At 52.1% G+C, this 17,888-nt stretch overlaps 1 protein-coding gene across 4 annotated transcripts in view; it reads right to left on the bottom strand.

Annotated features, from left to right (window-relative positions):
- The window catches only part of Dlgap4 (DLG associated protein 4), a 103,965-nt gene that overhangs the window by 39,278 nt on the left and 46,799 nt on the right, over positions 1-17,888 (bottom strand). For 3 of the 4 annotated variants that reach the window (XM_051143649.1, XM_051143648.1, XM_051143650.1), the window contains exons 5-6: positions 17,262-17,312; positions 13,122-13,362 (exon numbers count right to left, since the gene is read on the bottom strand). In XM_051143649.1, the coding sequence (XP_050999606.1) occupies positions 13,122-13,362; positions 17,262-17,312 (292 nt within the window). Of the gene's footprint in view, positions 1-2,585; positions 3,070-13,121; positions 13,363-17,261; positions 17,313-17,888 lie in introns of those variants that run through there. The other variant, XM_051143651.1, reaches the window with a different exon arrangement.

Genomic DNA, 17,888 nt, shown 5'->3' with positions numbered 1-17,888 from the left:
GGAAATGTCAAACAGATCCAAGCGAACAGGTGGCAGAACAGGCAGTGGAGAGACAGGCTACCAGGCAGAAGCAGCAAAGCCTGAAGTGATGATGCAGGCAAAGGAAGCCAGAAGCTCCGAGACATTGCCATGGTGCAAGATCCAGAGTGGGGGCCACATCCCCCTGTTAGGAAGGAGATAGTGGATAACACAGTGCCCCTCAAGGCCCTGGAGGTATCACTCCTATTACTGCTGCTGACTGATCGAGGCACATTCCGTGTTACCTGAACCCCAACCACAAGGGCAAAGGAAGAGGCTGGGGATGGCTTGTTCCCACAAAGAAAAATCTGACCCAGACATTATAAGGAGGGAAAAGCTCACATTTATTGAGGGCCTACTGTGCACAGGTTTTTATTTTTATACACATATAATCTCATTTAATTGCCATAGCAATCCTACGGTATAAATGATTATTCAGAGCCCAGATGAGGAAACTACAGATCAAAGATAGTAACTTGGCCAGGACAGACAGCACAGGCGTTCACTGATGAGACTGATTAGAACCAGGTGTGAACGGCTTTAAAACCCACATTATTTCCACTCTGTACCACCTGTGTAAGAGGCCGACTGGGTCTGGAATGCTGACTCAGCTCAAATGCTGCCTCTTCCTTTCCATCCCACAGGGCCTCGCCCACCAGAGGCCACAGCTGTCACTAGTGTGCAGCTGGCAGTACAGCTCTCCTTCCTTGCTCTGTGATCCGGCATAAAATGGTAAGGCACAGGGATGCACAGGTGGCCTCAGAGTCTCAAATGTCAGTTACAAAGACCCAGTTACAAAGATCGATACATCCAACTCCCCCATCACTCTTCCTAGGGAAAAGTGGAGATTCACCGGGAGACCAATTGCCTGAAGTCTCATGGCAGTTTAGCACCAGAACTGGTAACAAAACCTTGGCATTCTGCCTTGCAACTTAAAAAAAAAAAATCTATCTATTTATCTATAAACACACACATATATAGAATATATATATATTCTATCATTTTTTAAAGACCATTTTAAAGACCATTCTATCATTTTTAAAGACTTAGGACAAGACTTATTATTCCAATTTTGACTAGGAAGCTGACACTTAGGGGCCAGTCACAGCCTGCGATGTGAGGACTAAAACCCTGACTCTTCCACTTCTGGGCCAGGTATTACTTCACGAATGCAGGCACTGCATAGGCTGTGCCTACTACAAGGGGCACAGACAGAGATCTATGGGTGTCAGCGACTGTCATTTACATCAAGGGCAGGGAATACCACCAGTAAAGGAGCAACTTCAGGGAGGGCCACCAGACAGGACCCAGGAACTCAAGCCTCCATGGGTCCTTCTGGCTCTTCTTGACCTCACCTTATCTGTAAAACAAGGGGACTACAATACTGGGTCTCACTTCCTGTTCCAAAGTTCTAGAACATCCCAGGGCCCTTGACAGCAGTCCCCAGCTCTCACCGGAACCTTCCAAGCAGAACCTTTGTGTTCCACAAAGAGAAAAGCAGCTGTGGCTCACACACACACTGGCTGTCATTATCTAGCAGTGTCTAACCTTAAACAACAGATGGCACCCCGAAAATCCAAGTGTTCCTCAGCACAGGCACCTCTATGGGCACACCCACTTATCTTTACAGACTTCAGAAGGGCAACATGGCACAGGGAAATTCTGGAAAGGTGGCCACACTTCTGTGGGAGTGGATTAAGAGTCCTGGGCCTGGATCACTCTCCCTGCTCTGCAGGCACCAGCTGTGTACCCTCTCAGACAGACAGGGAGGCAAGCAAGCACTCTCTCTTTCTCTCAGGCTGTTTAAAGGCAGGCCGAAAAGTTTATAAATCATGTCTACAGATGCCCCATTTGATCTTCATGACAACCTTTGGTACCCCGCACCCCATTATCCCCTATTAACAGGTGGAACTGAGACTTAAGTTCAAGGGTCTCACCCAAAATCAAACCCTTTGGAGCTGGTGTAACCAAGGTTTCAGAGTCTAGGGCAGCCAAACACAATAATCAAGGGCGGTTGTAGTAAGGTCAATTCCTCTCCAATACATCCTGGTCTCAGCAAGACCAAGTTTCAGACCTCTGTGCACACTCAGGGTAGCCTAGAAAAGTTCTGACCACAACCCTATAAGCCCAGCTGTCTAAGAAGCCACACCCCCCTGCAAAATTTCATTACTCAAGTTGGCAAGAACGCAGCCCCCACCCCCAGCTGGGTCTAAATAAACGCCCATGTGATATCACATCCTGCTCTAGGCTCCAAAATAGCCCAGGCCTGCCCACAAGCAATCACAAAGTGCCAGGCCATGCAGGGCCAAGCCAGCAGGGATACCCAGCCCAGGGCGTCCTCCACACACTCAAGCAACTAAAGCAGAAGCCTCAGAGCAGGAAGGGCCCCCTTTCCTCCCTCGCCAGACAGCCTGGCCCCACCATCCTTGTCCCCCCTGGTCTAGAGGCCCCACAGCCTCATTGCCCCAGCGCCAGCCCCTGCCCCAGCGCCAACCCCAAGGAGCCTCTGCCGCGGCCAGCCTGCGGGAAGACTCCGCCCGGCCCGACCCGGACACCCCACCACTCACATTGCTTCAAGAGCTCCAGACACAAAGCCATGAGGGCCGGATGGGGGTCAGAGACCCAGAGAGCCGGCAGAGACAGAAAAGGGAGCGGGAGAGACAAGGAACAGAGAGAAGGGGCGACAGGGGTCGGGTAGAGAAGCAAGGGAGCAAGATCCCCGGGCAGAGGAGCAGGCTCAAAGGGAGGCCGCCCACGCCAGAGACAGCAGCGAGACCATCGACACAGATGCGTGGAAGAAGCAGGGAGAGCAAGGCGGGGGGGCCGGGTCCAGAGAAGTGGGGCGCTCAGAGAACAAGGAGAGACAGTGACAGCGACAGTGGACAAATCTAGGAAAGGCAGAGGCTCTTAAGTTAGGGAGCTGGGGAGATATCAGGGGGCTCAAAGGGTTCACTAAGGGACGTAAAAGGTTCTGGCAGATATTGGAGGCCCCGGAGAAGAGGGAAAACCCCGGGGAAATACGGACTAGGTCGAGGCAACCCCCAGGAACCAGGGGCACTGGGATCAAGAAGGACCCCCCCCCCCAGAGGATGTGTGGTAAGCTCAAGGGAGCCCTGGGGGAATGGAGTGTGTTCTGAAGGAGAGGCCCCAAAAGATCTAGGGGAGGGGGAGTCCCGAAGAATGGGGGTGCCAGAACCCGTGGCTGTAAGAGAGCAGAGGAGCGCTGAGAGGGGGGACCCGAGATCCCGGAGCGAGGGAGGGGCCGAGAGCGCGAGGGGCAGAGACAAAGAGACAGCGAGCTAGGGAGAGACAAAGCGAGCGCAGCGGGGACACGGGCCGGAGGGCCGGCGGCGCCGACAGAAGGACGGAAGCGCGGGTGGGCGGACGGACGGACAGACGGGAAGACGGGGCAGGGCAGGGCCGGGCGGGGGCGGCGCCCGTCTCCTCGCGGGGCCGCGGCTGCTCCGGGCGGCGCTGGGCGGGCCCCGGGCGTCCGGGCTGAGGAGGTGGCGGCGGCGGCGGCGGCGACGACGTGGGTCGGACAGACGGACGGAGTGACGGACGGACTGGCGGCAGAGGCGGCCAGCGGTGGGCACTCACCCTCCTCCCTCACGCGGCCCGGCCCGAGGCTCCGGTTTTGTACGCCCGAGAGGCGGGGCCTCCGGGTTAAAGCCCCGCGCCGGCCCCGCCCCTCGCGTCAGCCGCGCGCGCGTCGCCCGGGATTCCGGGGCCGCCAGGGGGCGCGCGGAGTCGGGGCCCCTGCGCAAGCGCGCACGCGTACCGGGCGGCGGCCCACGCCCTGGCCGGCCGGTCTTGAAAGGGAGTGCGCGCCCACGCCGGCTCGCGCATGCCCGAGCTGAGGGGCTCCGCCCTCTCGAGCCGCCCGGCCAAAACCGGTTCCAACAGGAACGCAAAGCACGGGCTGTGCGGGAGGCGGAGCGGCGGGGCGTCCGCGTGGGCTCACCCTGGCGGCAGGGCTTCGCTGTAGGGAGGGAAACTGAGGCCGAGGAGGGAGCCCACTGTGGGCTTTTCGCCCTGCACGCATGTCCTAGCCACTAAGCAGCCTAGCAGTTTTTAGTTGCTCCGCTTTCCCTAACGGTCCTAAGAATGGGTTCAGTATCACACCTGTGTGACCTTAGACGAGATGCTCAACCCTGTAAAATGTGACAACAGACACACCGACCCTGCCCCTAGCCCATTCCTGCTTCTTCCCTGAGTGAATCCCTTCCCTCTCGCAGACTGGCACTCTGCTTACAGCGGGTCTGCCAGGCACAGGTCCTTGCTGGGTGGCAGGCTGGTTGCCCGCTTTCAGCTTTTGGATCTGATAGAGGGTTGTGAGGATTGGAGAAGTAACACTGTTTCTAATAGACATCTTTCTCTTGCTTTAAGACCTAAGGACGACGGAGCAGCAAGCTCATTTGATGTCAGCATTGGGCACTTTAAAAGAAGTAACTGGCTACACATTGCTATTCTGTTTCGTTTGCTTTACTTAGGAAAAGGAAATTCTTGCTGCGGTTTGACACCCGAGTCAGCCCACCTCCATCTTCCCAACTCAGCAACGCACTCTATCTAACCTTGGGCAAGTCCCCCTTTCTCTTTAAGGTTCGCCAGTGCGGTGTGCCCCCTGGAGAGAAACTGGGTGGAAACAATTTTCATAACAAAGTCTGAACCCAGCTCACTTTCGAAAAGAAAAACTCATGAGCAGCTTCGATTTGGACTTGACCAAGCATGAGACCTTGGTGCTGGGGGAACGTCAGTCAGCACGCTTAGGGCGGTCATATTTTTTATGGTCCTGTATGGGGTCCCCTATGGGGAAGCTTCTGTGTGCTGACATGTCAGGCCTGAGGTGAGGGGGCTGGTAGACAGACCTCACTTCCTCCGGGATGAGCCTGGGCTTCTCCTGAGGGAGGGGGAAGGCTCCTTCCCAGGTAGTTACTGGCCGGTCCCAGCTGTCCAGAAATGGCAGCTGTGTTGGAGGCCTGTCTAGATCACCATTTCTCCGAATTGCTTAAAAATCTGACCAGTGATAATCTGTGTACTCAGTACATGGTAGGCACTCAGGTATCTAGGGACATCTGGGAACGGAAGGAGGAAGCCCGGCTTCTACCCAGTGCTCTCTCAGGAGAGGTGACTCTTCCACAGAGGGCCTCTTGAATCCTACCACCTCTGACCCTATGGCCCTGACAGGGCCACTGGCCTTGCCTGACCAGTGTGACAGCCTCTAACTGTCTTGCTCATCAAGCCCTTGGGTTGCTTCCTTCCTAACCCCCACAGGACTAGGGAGAACTCAAGGCTTTGAGAAACATCTCCTTGACCTATTTGCTGAGTGACCTTGACTGTGACACTTCCCGTAGGCTGCAGTGGCTTTCTGAACCATTCCACCCCCACTTCAAGTGTGTGTGTGTGTGTGTGTGTGTGTGTGTGTGTGTGTGTGTGTGTGTGTATAACTGGGTTAAGTCAGGACTGGGAGGTATATGTGACTCTGGCCATAGCAGACATCACTAATTGATGGTGGCGCACTTAATCTGCTTAACTCAGATTAAATCTCAGTCCTTAGCCCCAGGGATAAGAAATGGCAAACAAATTACAGGGTGTTTGCCCTGACACTCTGGGGGTTGGAAGGGCTGAGCTGACAGGAATCTGCCAGAGATTAGGGATGGACTAGGCTTGGGAGACAAGACCTCGGGTTTTTTTTCAGCCTCCCTTCCTATGTATGTGTGCAGGGGAAGGAAAAGGGATTGAAGAAACCAGAAAGAGCTCTAAGAGATGGGAGAAGGAACAAAAGGAAAGGGAAAGCAGCCTGTGACTTGGATGGTTACAGATAAGACCAGTCCTCAAAGCCAAGGTCCAGATAACCAGTATGAGGCCCCAGGAGGGACAGATGCCTTTTCAGAGTGACACAGCAGCATTGAAACAAGTACCCTGGGCCTCTGAGCAGGGAGCAGGAATGCTTTCTGAACTGGAACTTACCCAGCCCAGCCAGGAGCTTCCAGTATGGGCAGGGAATGATCCTAAGCCTATGTACCGTGTGTGTGTGTGTGTGTGTGTGTGTGTGTGTGTGTGTGTGTGTGTGTGTGTTTTCATACAAATGGACATATGACCATATTCACATTTAAAGATATAGAGAGTGTAATTGTCAGGATCAGGGTGCCACACAGTAGTCCTCCCACCCCCACGCCACTTGCTGAGGTTCCTGTGTGATATCTCAGCTTCTGAATCTGTGTGATGTGATTCAGAGGGAGTGGGAGAGACACAGAAGGGGGGGTGGGGAGAGCTAAAATTGAGAGGAAGAAAAAGGAGAGAAACAGAGGGCTGAGGGAGAAACAGAAGGCACAGATTGGGATGGGGGAGCTGAGGGAAGAGATGGGAAGGAGGCCTGTCACTGTTCTTGCTTCCTTTCAGAGGCATACTGAGAGGAGAGGCAGAATCAGAGACAGAGCAAAGGGTTAGCTCACGGCCCTCATGGCCCCTCCCAGGTGTCCTCTGGCTAGGGAAGAGGCCTGTACAAGTGGCAGCTGAGCTACCGCTGACCCGCCCGCCAGTCACCTGCCAGAGCTATTTCTGGAATGTGGAAACTGGGTCAGAAAGGGGGAGGGAGGGTGGCAGTGCTAGCAATAGAGCTGGGAAGCTGGCAGCAGGGAGGAGTGGTGGGCAGTCACACAGCCCGCCTAGGCCACTCTGCGAGGGGCCCACTGCCTCAGTATCCACCCTGCACCTGCATCGTCCCACCTGCCTACATCTGGTCTGTGAGCCCATGTGCTCAGAGTGTGGAAACAAAGGGCTACGTGCCTCTCGGCCAATCAGGCTCAGAACAAATGCAGGGCAGGGTAGTAAAGAGGGGCGCCTTCTGAGCAGTGGCTGCGTGTTGGTGTGTCTCTATGCAGAGCGGGGTGAGCACAGGCAGAACTGCCACGTATGGTTGTACAGGTTTTACACTGATTAAGGATGCCCCATATGTGCATGTGGGGTGCTATGCACAATGCAGACATAGTCAGATTATATAATTACTATGACTTTTTTTTTTTTTTCAGATGGAAGTAAAGGACCTTATTCTAATAGAAACAGCATCACGGTGACACATCAGCAGATGGTGGCAAAGTGTCATAAGCGGCAGTGCCCTTTCTTAACTACTGCATGGGCCAACTGCAGCTCTGGCCAGAGACCTGGAGGGCTGGTGGCTTTGGTGAGTTTACCTGCTGAGTATGAGAGGAGCAGAGGGCAAACAAGCAGGTGTGAGGCGGTCACTGTGGGAACTCACAGTGAAGGCGAATGGGGAAGCTTGAAGGGGCAGTCTGCTGAGGCATGCTTTCCTCACAGGTGTGTGGGTGTGGCTTTGATGGAGACACACAGGCGTACACTTTGTGTGCAGGGGTGTGTTGAATTAGGTATGCACATGTATGTATGTATGTCTGGGAGTATCAGTTATGCATGTCTAAACATCTTTCTTTGTGTGGCCGCATGCACATTTATGCATGCATGTTCACATACACACGTGGATGGGCGTGTACATGTTTGGTGTCATTTCCAGTCTTGCTGGAGGTTGGTCTGGTGCTGTGTGCTCTGATGCTAATTACTGGTTCACAAGATCTGGTTGCAGCCCTGAACCTTGCTTCCCTATTCGGCTGAATAAATACACCTGGGCAAGGCAGAGGGCAGGGCGGAGCGAAGTTCCAGGGCTTTGAGCAGAGAGAATCTTGGGAGAGAGAAGGAGACAGGACTGAGGAGGAGGAAGGAGGAGGAGGAGGATCGCCATGGGATAGGAGAGAGCCCTGTGGGCCCAGAGGAGGAACTCTGAAGTCCCACAGGAAGGAAATGGGCCAGATGAACAACCTTAGCAAGTATGTTGGGATTATGGATGGGAGGCAAATCAGATAGACATTATTAGCAGCAGACGGCATGGGGTGGAGGCTGGGATATAAATGAAAATAGTTTAGGAAGTACTATCTGCTTTGCCCCAGGTGAAAATAGGCTATTCTAAAATACATCAGGCGTCTGTGTCTTTATTGATTATAAAAGCGGGCTAGACAATATCACCATAATAACTATAGCCTAATGATAAACACTTAGTAGACCATATCATCCAATTAACAGCAACACAGTCTGTACCTTATTTTTGAGAAACTCACCAATTTGGCTAGACTGGCTGACCAATGCCTGCCTCCTCAGAGCTAGGATTACAGGCTGTGGTGGTTTGGATGAGAATGGTCCCCATAGATTTGCATATTTAGTCCCTAGCCAGTGGGCTGTTTGAGGAGGTTTAGAAGCATTAGGAGGCGTGGCCTTGTTGGAGGAAGTGTGTCACTGGGGGTGGACTTTGAGGTTTCGAAAGTGCATGTCAGGAGAGATGATGGCTCAGTAGTTAAGAGCACCATCTGCTCTTCCAGAGGTACTGAGTTCAATTCCCAGCAACCACATGGTGGCTCACAAACATCTATAATGTGATCTGGTGCCCTTTACTGGCCTGCAGGTATATGTGCAGCCAGAGTACTGTATACATAATAAAAATAAATAAATCTTTAAAACAAAAACAAAAGCGCACGTCAGACCCAGTGTCTGTCTGCCCCACATCCCCACACCTGCTGCCTGAGGATCATGATGTAAACTTCTCAGCTCCTTCTGCAGCACCATGCCTGCCTGCCATGTCATGCTTCCCACCATAACGATAACGGCTCTGAAACTGTAATAAAGCCCCCAACGAAATGCTTTCTCTTCTAACAGTTGCCTTGAGCCAGGCGGTGGTGGTGCACGCCTTGAGTCCCAGCACTTGGGAGGCAGAGGCAGGTGTATCTCTGTGAGTTTGAGGCCAGCCTGATCTACAGAGAGAGTTTCAAGATGGCCAGGGCTACACAGAGAAACCCTGTCTCAATCCCTCTCCACACTGCACCCCCCTTTCCACCCCCACCACAAAAGGAGTCACCTTCATCATGGTGTCTCTTCACAGCAATGGAACACCAAGACAGGTTTATTACCACACCTGGCTTCCCTCCCCCCAACCCCATCCTGCCATGATACTTGGGTCCTGATGCTTGCACAGCTGAGCCATCCTTCCAAACCCATTTCCATACTATATGCAGGTCTTGATGCGCTAGTCTTTCTGTATGTCTGCGCACATGTGACTGAGCAGGTATGAGATGTTGCTGCGCTTGTTCAAAAGCCCCCAAACAGAATAGCTGGAGCCCCACACCCTGACGGTTAATACCAAATGCTGGTTTGTCCAGGATGTGCAGTGTGCATGTTCATGTGAGTGTCTGTTCTGTGACTGGCTGAATTATCACATTAATCAAGTGGTTATTTGCAAATGTGAAACTGAGACACTTGAAATGTGTCACAAATGAGGTCGTCCTCCTATCCTTCAGCCACCTCCGTGGGAAAAGCATGGCCAAACTTTGGGCCCAGGATACAGCCGGTCTCAAACTCATGGTCCCCAGTGTTGGCTCTGTAGCAATATTGAGATGGCACACAGAGCGGTGTGTGGTGGCAACCAGGGTATATCACATTGGCCTCGGGACCAAGTGATGAGGAAACAGTGAGCAAACTCTTAGAGAAGCCTGGAAAAAGATACCTGGGTTCTGTGTGGGTCAGACCCCCTCAGTGAAATTCACCTACAGTGACCTGAGTGAGAAGATACAAGATCTGGCTTCTTCGCATAAGGACTTAGAAGAGAGAAGACCTCGCAAAAGAAAGAGCCAGGTTGTCAGGGATGCTCAGGGGGACAGAGAGAGCCTAGAGATGGCTGAGTTGGAAAACAAATCTGCCAATTTTCAGTCTCCAGCTAGATCATTCTCAAATTAAGACAGAGCCTGGGAGAGAGATCAAAACAAACTCACTGCCTGTTAAAGTCCTATGCAGGCTGGGTGCTGTGCCTTAGGCCTTTAATCTAGGCATTGGGGAGGCAGAGGCAGGCCGATCTCTGTGAGCCAGGGTCACATAGTGAGATTGGAGAGGGAGAGGGAGAGAGAGAGAGAGAGAGAGGGGGGGGGGGGGGGGGGAAAGCACTTGATATTCTTGCAAAGGATGGAGTTTGGCTCACAACTGCCTGAAAGTCCAGTTCCAAAGGATCTGGCACACTCTCTGGCCATTATGGTCACCTGCATTCATGTAGTGCAGACACAGAAAAGCAGGCACACACACATACACATAACTAAAAACTTCTCAGGTGGTCAGAGGAGCTGTCAGAAAGCTCAATGGTTGGTCCCTCAGAAGCCCAGCTTAGGAGTAACTAAGTAAAGGGAGGCCTGACTCAAAGTGGCTGTGGATATGACTGGCACGAAGGGTTACATGAAATTAAACTGAATTAATTAAATTAAATATAGTTGAGCTAGGCTAATCTGCTTCAACTAAAGAAGATGAATCCTTCTCCTGTTCCTATAGAGGAAGCAGGCAGAGGCCCAAAGTGCATTTCTCAGAATAGGAAATCTTCAGGAATATTCGCCTATCTCAAGTACGTGTCAGCAAGTCTACGAGTCTCTCATCTCCTTCCTGAGCAGCGTATGAATGGCAGCTGTCCTGTCCTTATTTTGCTAAGTCGAGTTTTCACTGGGAGAAGAGGGTGTTGGGCTACAGGAAAGGTGACATGGGTTTTTAGATCATAGGATGATGGCTCAAGAGGAACCGCAAACCAGATCTGGCACAAATCATGGATGGCAACGCAGTGGCTCTATGAAACTTTGGGGGATCCTGGGTAGGATAAGTGTTTTCTACATGTGAGAGACACGGCTGCCTGTGCGGGATACAGCAGGCTGAACTACTGCCACCAATTCTTCACCCCCCCGTGGTGTTCACACTCTTGTCATAGGGAGACAGTCTTCTTTACAAAAGTAAGAGGGCCCTCACCCTCCATGGAGCGCTCAGTTATACACCTTGCTTTAGCTGATGGGATGTTCGCTTATGTTGGGCTCCTACGGTTTGTTAGAACTTGCTCTCTCACCTTCTGCCTTCCTCGTAAGAAAAACTCATCCCAGCTAGACTACTGATCTCAGGAGGACCTCTGGTCCCAGGAGAAGAACGAGACTGACGAACTTAGGAATGCCCGCTGTTGTTGTGCAGCGTTACTGAAGCAAGTGCTAAGCCACAGAGGGGCCCACCTGGACCTGGGTTCTGGGGTGTGCAGCTGTCACGCATCTTTGGTCCATTCATTCACGAGTAATAAGGTTGAAGGAAACTTGCCAGTGAGGGTTTATTTGCAGTGAATTTCTGTGGATGCTGCGTGTCCTTCTCAGCCCATCTCATTAGCACTCGGGAGGCAGATCGCTGAGTTTGAGGCCAGCCTGGTCTACAGAGCAAGTTTCAGGACAGCCCAGGCTACACAGAGAAACCCTGTCTCAAAAAAACAAAAACAAGTGGTGGCGCACACCTTTAATCCTAGCACTGGGCTGGCAGAGACAGGTGGATTTCTGTGAGTTCAAGGCCAGCCTGGTCTACGAAGGGAGTCTAGGACAGCCAAGGCTGTTACACAGAGAAACCCTGTCTTGAAAACCCAGGAAAAACAAACAAAAACAAAACCACCCCTGCCCTGCAAAAAGAACATGTGAGGGCATGAGAATGCGGAGAACAGGATGTGTACCTGCAACTCCCATGGGGCTGCAGCGGAGTTCTAGCTCCCTGCATTTGGAAGCCACAGAATGGCGGCCTCCACCTCAGCTTGGCAACTTCTAAAGTGAAGTAGCTGGTCGGCCTACATGACAGCAGGTCTAGAAGCCAGGCACCACTGGAGCAGTCCCTACTCCACGTTCCACGCGCTGCTTTTCAGACACGTAAAATGGTCACGAGGTAGCGCTGCAATTGTCTTTAGAGGGCTCTGTCGTAGGACACACTGCCCAGCCAAAAGGCGGAGTGATGGAGAAGGAAGCAGCATTGCCCACGCCAGGAGCGAAGGACCAGGAAGGCCCTTCCCATCAGGACAGAAATCCAGACTGGCTTTGGCTGTTTCGAGACCCAGAACCAGTTGGACCAGAGACAACAGTGAACCAGACCCAGAGAAAACATCAACCACCGCGAGCTCCCCACTTCAGGGCTTTCCAGCCACGGCAGGCCCCAGGCGCTGCTGCGTGAGATTCGTGGCAGGCTAGTCTGAAGTCCTGAGATTAGACTAGACCAGACTCTTAATATGGAACAAAGCTATTCCTTCAGGTATCAAAGGGGCCAGAGTTTAGCGACTATCCCCACCTCAGGGGTGAGATGGGAGGGCTGCAGAAGGCGTGGGAGGTGCAGTGGGGCTAACGTTTCTGCTTCGTTCCCTGAAGAGACCAGTCCCTTTAGTCAGTGTTGGTTACCTGTGTACACGTGGGACTCAGGGAGACTCAGTGACATCAAATGCTAGCTGAGCACTTAAAGGCGCTGGCCATCTCTTCTAACACAATGCAACACCATTGCCCTTGACTGTCAGAGCTGTGAGAAGCAGTTATGGCGACGCTGGCTGCCTCCCACACCCCAGCAGATGGCGTTTACTTAGGGTCTGTCCGCGGGAAGAGTACTGCAGGGAAGCTTCCTGCACAGTCCAGCACCCTGGGACCCTGTAGGCTTGGAGATGTGGGAGGATGCAAGGCCGCCATCTCAACGAACACAGATTCCGAGCTGTGTTCTGCCTGCTCTGACTTCCCGTTTTTGCCTGGCCTGCACACATAGGATGGCTCCGGCCTCAGCTCACACAGGGGTCATCGTTAGAGACATCAGAACGGATGAAGGAAGTAGGGCCATCCCTGACTGTAAGTGTGAGACAAACCGATCCCACTGAGAAGGCAGGGAGCAGATTTAAGCCCTCATTGTCTTCTTCTCGCCTTCCCTGAAGGTCTATCTACCCAGTGGGTGGGTAAGGCCTGCCTACTAGCAGGAATCTGCTCTGAGCAGGAAGCAGCCAGGGACGTCTGGGCTCCCACCCTCTCCATCATCTGCCCCTGGGACATTTAGGCTTCAGTTTGCCAGTTGGTGGAAAGCCAAGCCTCAAGGCTACCTCTGGTTCTCCACCATCCTTTTTGTGGTAACGTATGGGTCTCTCTCCAGCATCTCTATCTCTCTAGGCTGCCGACCTGGCCACTTCTGGTGTTCTCCTAGTGGGCAGTACAAAATGGAACAGACCGCCAACCCTCCTGCATTACGGTACTCACTTGGAAGCGTGCGACTGTTGCTGAGGCTGCCAGTGCTGGGCGGTGGGGAGAGGGACTGCAGGGAGACACTGTCCTCCTCCTGCGAGCAGCCTGCCTGGATGGCTCTCAGGTAGCTGTGGCTGCGGGAGCGGAAGTAGCTGGGCAGTGGCAAGTCAAGTGCCTCAGCCGCTGTGGACTCAGCCTCACTGCAGGCCGACTCACAGGCTGCCTCATACTGGTCGCTCAGATCGGCCTCTCGGACCTGTCCAGACAGAGGCAGGCATCAGAGGCAGGCTTTGCCAGGCTTTGCTGGTCTACTCAGCCTATCTCTCCTCCTCCCCCCTCACTCAGGGCACAGGTGGGCTCTTAAGAAGTAAGCAGCCCCTTTCACCTCTGTGGGCCTTCAGTTTTTCTACCTACAATGAGAAGAAAGCTGGAATACTACAGGATGTTAACAAGATTAAATCTTGTTGTCTGTACTAATCTACTGAAAGAGTTGAAAATCTGGGCTGGAGAAATGGCTTAGAGGTTAAGAGCATTGGCTGTTCTTCCAAAGGTCCTGAGTTCAATTCCCACCAACCACATGGTGTCCCACAACCATCTGTAATGAGACCTGGTACCCTCTACTGGTTCACATGCAGGCAGAGCACTGTATAAATAAAATAAAATAAAATAAATCTTTAAAAAAAAAAAAAAAGAAAAGAAAAAAGAGAAAGAGTTTAAGGTCACACCTGAATTCATCATGAAAAAAGTCAGTGATCCATTGGTAATGCCTGTCCTGAATGTTGGAACGGGGTTTACCAGGTACAGTGGATGTTTACTACTGTGTGGTCTAATAAGGTCTGTAAGTCAAAACAAAACAAAACAAAACAAAACACCCAAACCAAACAAAAAGCAAACCCACAAGGGCCAATGAGAGGAAGATACTTGTCAAGGGTACCTAGTGAGGATGAACAGAACCAGCACTCCAAATATGTAAGGAAGAACAGCCCTGTGGGTGCCGTGGTACGGGGAGAGGGTCTGGGGGAGGGCAGAGGAAGAGGGGTCCTGTGGGTGCTGTGGTACGGGGAGAGGGTCTGGGGGAGGGCAGAGGAAGAGGGGTCCTGTGGGTGCTGTGGTACGGGGAGAGGGTCTGGGGGAGGGCAGAGGCTAGAGAGAAGCCGATGCATTAGCGTGGTGGGAGAAGGTGGCTTGGAATGAGGGCAGCGGCAGTGAGGACACCTGATGTCCACCAGGGCAATGTGGAGAGTGGTTGTGGGCATATTTGCTATCTCAAATCACATCCCTAAGCATCCCTCCAGAGGTGGCCACTCAGGATCCTGAAAATTAGAAGCTAGAGGGGTGACACAGACGGGCCCCAGCACACCTACACTGTCAGAAGATTCTGGTAGGGCTTACTGACTCCCAGGCTACATTGGTAGCTACAAGCCACGCAGGATAAGCTCGAGTCAGCTGGCCACAGATGGACACTAGGTGGAAGCCCGAGGAACCCACAGCTAGGGGAGAAGGCACAGCAGACTGAGCATCATGTGGAGCAAAGATGGATTGGGGCCAGCTCTAACCCAGCAGCATGTGCTCTCGTAAGTACGCCTTTCCTTGTCTGCGTGAAATGGAACAGCCTGGGCATTCTTTAGGTCACACAACTGGGAGGGTGTTAGGTCTGAACCTGTGCTGTCCAATATGGTAGCTAGGAGCTGTGTGACTATGCTATTTAGGTTTAAATTAATTAGAACTGCATCAACTGCCGGGCGTGGTGGCACACACTTTTAATCCCAGCACTGGGGAGGGAGAGGCAGGCGGATCACGGTGAGTTCGAGGCCATCCTGGTCTACAAAGTGAGTTTAGGTCAGCCAAAGCTACACAGAAAAACCCTGTCTCAAAAAACAAACAAAAAACCAAAACCAACCAAACGAACAAAAACAAAACAAAAACAAACCAACAAACAAAAATACTGCATAAAGTTTGCTCCTCATCCTAGCCACATTTCACTGGGTCAGAAGCAACATGGACAAACATTGTTGTCCGCCACTGTGTAAGTTCTAGTGGACAATCTGCTAAGTTAAAATCAGGCCACATGGCACACCCAAAATACACCTACAGAGGACATTAAAGCATCAGTGTTATCTTTCAAAGCTGCAAACTGAGGTATTTTGAGAGCCTCTGTGACTGCCCAGGGCAGCAAGGTCTTGCTTTGGAACTGCACCATTAACAGAGGAGCTCTGAGAACAGACTGACAAGGTTTCAGTGGCTGGCCCACCATTTTCCTCACAATATGAATGTGTGAGAATCACCTGCCTTGGTTTTCCATCTATAAAAATGGGGCTGAGGTCAGTCTTAATTTCAAAGTGTTGTCAAAACTGAGAGCTGGGTGTAGTGGTTCATGTCATCCTGGGATGTGGAGGCAGGAGGGGCCAGTATGTGAAGGCAAGGTGGGCTGCACAGGAAGATTAAGGCTAGCCTGAGACATGAGAGCCTGCCTCAAAATGACAAAACCAAGATGACACGAGGTAACTAGTCACCTGCTCAGAGTTCAGAGTGACCAGCAAAGAGTCCCTGGTCACATGCACCTGAAAATGCAGGTTGCTGTGTGGAATGAGCAAATGTTTATAAATGTTTGTTCCCAAAATGCAAGCAGGTGTCAAGTAGTTTGTGTGAGCCTCCTTGGGGGCTTCCTGCGTACAGGTACTGCCATGGGGCTGTGTGTGTTAACATCACATGCTCACCATAGGATGGAGAATTGCCTGGCCTACGGGGCACCCCTCACAGAGTAACGAGCTGTCCGTAACATGGGAAGGGGCACAGCACGTGCAGTGGCTGGAATCAGGAGTCTGGCAAGTACTAGCTCTGCCTCTATGTGGTATGTGCCCTGGGAGACATGCCAGCTCCTGATGAAGATGAAGGCTGAACTCTGAGTACATTTCCTGCACTGTTTTCTGGCCTTGAGCTGGGAGGGGAGGAACCACCTGTAGGGACCAGGGTCTATAGGAAGTATAGTTCAAACAGACACAGCCGTGCTGGTATCACATCTGCCAATCTGTATAAAGCTGAAAAGTTTCCACGCTTGTGTCAACACCCCCACGTCCTTAAAGGCTCTGCTGGGGCTCTGGAAAGGGGAAACCCAGGGGATCTGGAACCTGTCAGAGAATGCCTCTTAACCTCCAACCTGTCCAAACAAAAGTCTTCCTGGTCTCACCCAGGATATGGGAGAAAGGGGCAGGGGGAGGTCCTCAAGGAGAAAGTGTATCTCACTACCTACCAAACCAGCCTGGGAGTGTCTGACCAACCACTGTTCTGGAAGTTTTGGTTTCTTTAACAACTCAAGTTATGTTATATAAACATGTTTTTGTTTTAATTCCAGGTGTGGGATATGGGAGGTGCTCCAGTCTGTCCACAGCAGATAACAGCCTTGTGAAAGGATGCGTGATCTTTGACAACAACAAGCTGCCTTGTGCAGAGGTGTGGTCTTTGCCAGCTGGAAAACATCTTGTGTGGACTCTGAGAGGGTATAAATACAAGAGCCCAGAGAGAAAGAGGAAGGAGGGCTTCGAGAAGAACGCATGGAGGAGACAGTTAGAAGAGGAAGAGGAGTCTGTTGCTGCGTTTGCTGTTGCTGGCTAAATATCTTGATGATGGAGATTGGTGTTGCTCCAAAGAACGTGATGACCCTAAACAGCAGGAAGTAGCCAAAGAGAGCTATGTTCCTTCTCCCACTAACTTTCTTTCTCTCCTACCTGGTGTTGGGATGTTGAAAGGGATTGGGGTGGAGAAGGGAGAAAGAGATGTAAGAAACCAAAATAAAAATAGATTTAAAAAGCACGCCTGCAAACCAGTCTCCTTTTGCTGACCCAGGCTCCAGGGGGAGGCAGGAGACATTAGGGGAGATGCTCCATTGCCCGTGGCGACTTCTTGTCCATCCTCGGAACCTAGCTCATGCTTCCCCAGTGTTAAGAACAATCTAAGACAGTGAAGTGATGGCACAGGGTGTGAGTGGCTGGGGACACGGATGATGTACACCTCGACTCCATCCTCACAAGGACTGCCTTTCTAACAGCAGCTCTGCTTGGACCCACCCAGGCTGGTTGCCTTGACCACTCAGCTGAAGGCCTAAGACCCAGCCCTGCACTCTGGTTTGGGGTGCAAAAGAACGGCAAATATACTGACCTGTTGATCGTGGCCAAACAACTGGGGGATCAGGGAAGCCTGTCCAAAAACCTGCAGGAGAGAGAGAGGGTGTGGGTCAGAGGAGGGCCAGGCCTGGGCTGGGCTACTCAGGACTCTCCAATACCCTGCCTGGCTTCCTCGGGCACGGGAGGCTCACTTCCAGGGCTGCCATTACTGAGAATACATTCTCTCTACTCTCCATGGGTGCTTTGCCTACCTCTTTTCACCTGGGCAGGCAGCCCAGCCAGAAGCATAGGTCAGAGATGGTACCCAGGACCGTCTTCTCTTGGGCTGTATGCAACCTGAGGGTCATCTATGCAGCTTAAAACATTCAGCCTCTTAGAGGTAAAGTTTTAGGGAAGGGGACAGTCAGAGGACCCTGGATTAGAAGAGAACTTGGGCTGGACAAGGTTCCTTTTGTGTGGGTGAAGTCTGTGGGGGCTCCCCCATTCCCCCACCCCACCCCCAGCATAGCAGATTCCAGATGCCGGTCTGTATAACTAAGGGCAAAGGTATTCTGGGTACCCGGGGCAGGTAGAGATGGAGAAAGAGTATGTGAGAAGCAGAACTATAGAGGTGGAGACATCCAGAAGACCTAGGGGAAATGTGGTGAATGAGAGGAAAAAA

This window comes from Acomys russatus, chromosome 4 (assembly GCF_903995435.1).
Source record: "Acomys russatus chromosome 4, mAcoRus1.1, whole genome shotgun sequence".
In the NCBI taxonomy this organism is placed as follows: Eukaryota; Metazoa; Chordata; class Mammalia; order Rodentia; family Muridae; genus Acomys; species Acomys russatus.
The sequence above is the reverse complement of the archived record's forward strand: the minus strand, read 5'-3'. Positions and strand labels throughout refer to the sequence as shown.